The sequence below is a fragment of the Agrilus planipennis genome, unplaced genomic scaffold (assembly GCF_000699045.2).
Source record: "Agrilus planipennis isolate EAB-ADULT unplaced genomic scaffold, Apla_2.0 scaffold1522, whole genome shotgun sequence".
Lineage (NCBI taxonomy): Eukaryota > Metazoa > Arthropoda > Insecta > Coleoptera > Buprestidae > Agrilus > Agrilus planipennis.
Window position 1 is genome coordinate 1,870 of NW_020440174.1, and position 1,165 is coordinate 3,034.

Sequence of the window (1,165 nt, forward strand, 5' to 3'; positions counted from 1 at the left end):
TTCAAATGCCAGTCATATCAATTGATATAATCACTTGTAAGCGACGAAATTTTCCATTAGCATCTATTATGATAGTCGAGACTATCAATTTTAACATCATACAACGTATTAAATTAAAAAGTTGGGCCGAGAAAAATTGCGCCTGTGCCAGATAGCACCGCACAGTGCCAGTTTATAATGAATTAAATTGGCTCTTGTTCAAGGACAATTGTAAGATTGCCATTTATAGCGCCTCACTTCTATTCCCGAAATTAATAAAATCATGGGCAACACACAGGCAACAAATTCATTTCAACAAACTTTTTTTGCAACAAAAATCACAATAAGTAAAAGATTTTTTTCAATTTTCTTATGTGAAAGAAGACAAATTATTATAAAATCCAAAGGACTCGTATGTTTTATAATTAAAAATGTATTATGTATTCCACAGTTCTAATTAACAATAATAAAAATTTAACAAACCAAACAAACATTTAAACTATGCGTAAACAAATGTTATTTTCTAACAGTTATCTAAATTAAAAATATGAAATTCTATAGTGCTTTCTTCAAAAAGATAATGAAAATATTTTGAAAAGATGGCCAGTAATAAAATGATTAATTAAATTTTAATGGGACAACTAATCGATGGGAAGCTACAACGTTTTAAGGATAATGACATCCATGTACTAACCTATCCCAACCCTTTTCGAGAACACCCCAAATTTTCACTCAGTTGTGTGTCAAAGGTCAATGTTAAAACTGATTAAGAGCTTTAACGTTTTGCCGCACCTAAGAAAAATCGATATCTTAATCTCATGCGTCCTTTTGGATATTATTTATACAGCTTTGAGTCGAACGACAACAACATTTTCAAAGTTACAAAAAACAAAGAAAATAGAAAATGAATAAGAAAAAAAAAATGGATTTCACTTACCATCTTGGTTTTTGTCTAGATGAGAAAAATACAAACGTAAATTTTTCTCATGTTCTCTTATATAGTGAACAAAATCTACCAGGGAGACGTCCCCACTTTGAGTTTTATCCGATCTTTGGATAAAAGTCTAAAACAAGAGAGAAAATCTTCAGAAAATTTGCCACTAAGGAAATCTTTACTATACTTGGTAGTTTTGTAATGGATGTAACTGAATTAAAAATACCTTTAAGTAGCTATTAATATATCTTA

At 29.7% G+C, this 1,165-nt stretch overlaps 1 protein-coding gene across 1 annotated transcript in view; it reads right to left on the minus strand.

Moving 5' to 3' along the window:
- Positions 1–889: 889 nt before the first annotated feature.
- Positions 890–1,165, minus strand: part of LOC112906041 (calcium-binding mitochondrial carrier protein SCaMC-2-like) — a 1,533-nt gene continuing 1,257 nt past the window's right edge. The window contains exon 2 of the mRNA XM_025979609.1: positions 890–1,043. Coding sequence (XP_025835394.1) covers positions 909–1,043 — 135 coding nt within the window. The 3' untranslated portion in view covers positions 890–908. The remainder of the gene's footprint in view (positions 1,044–1,165) is intronic.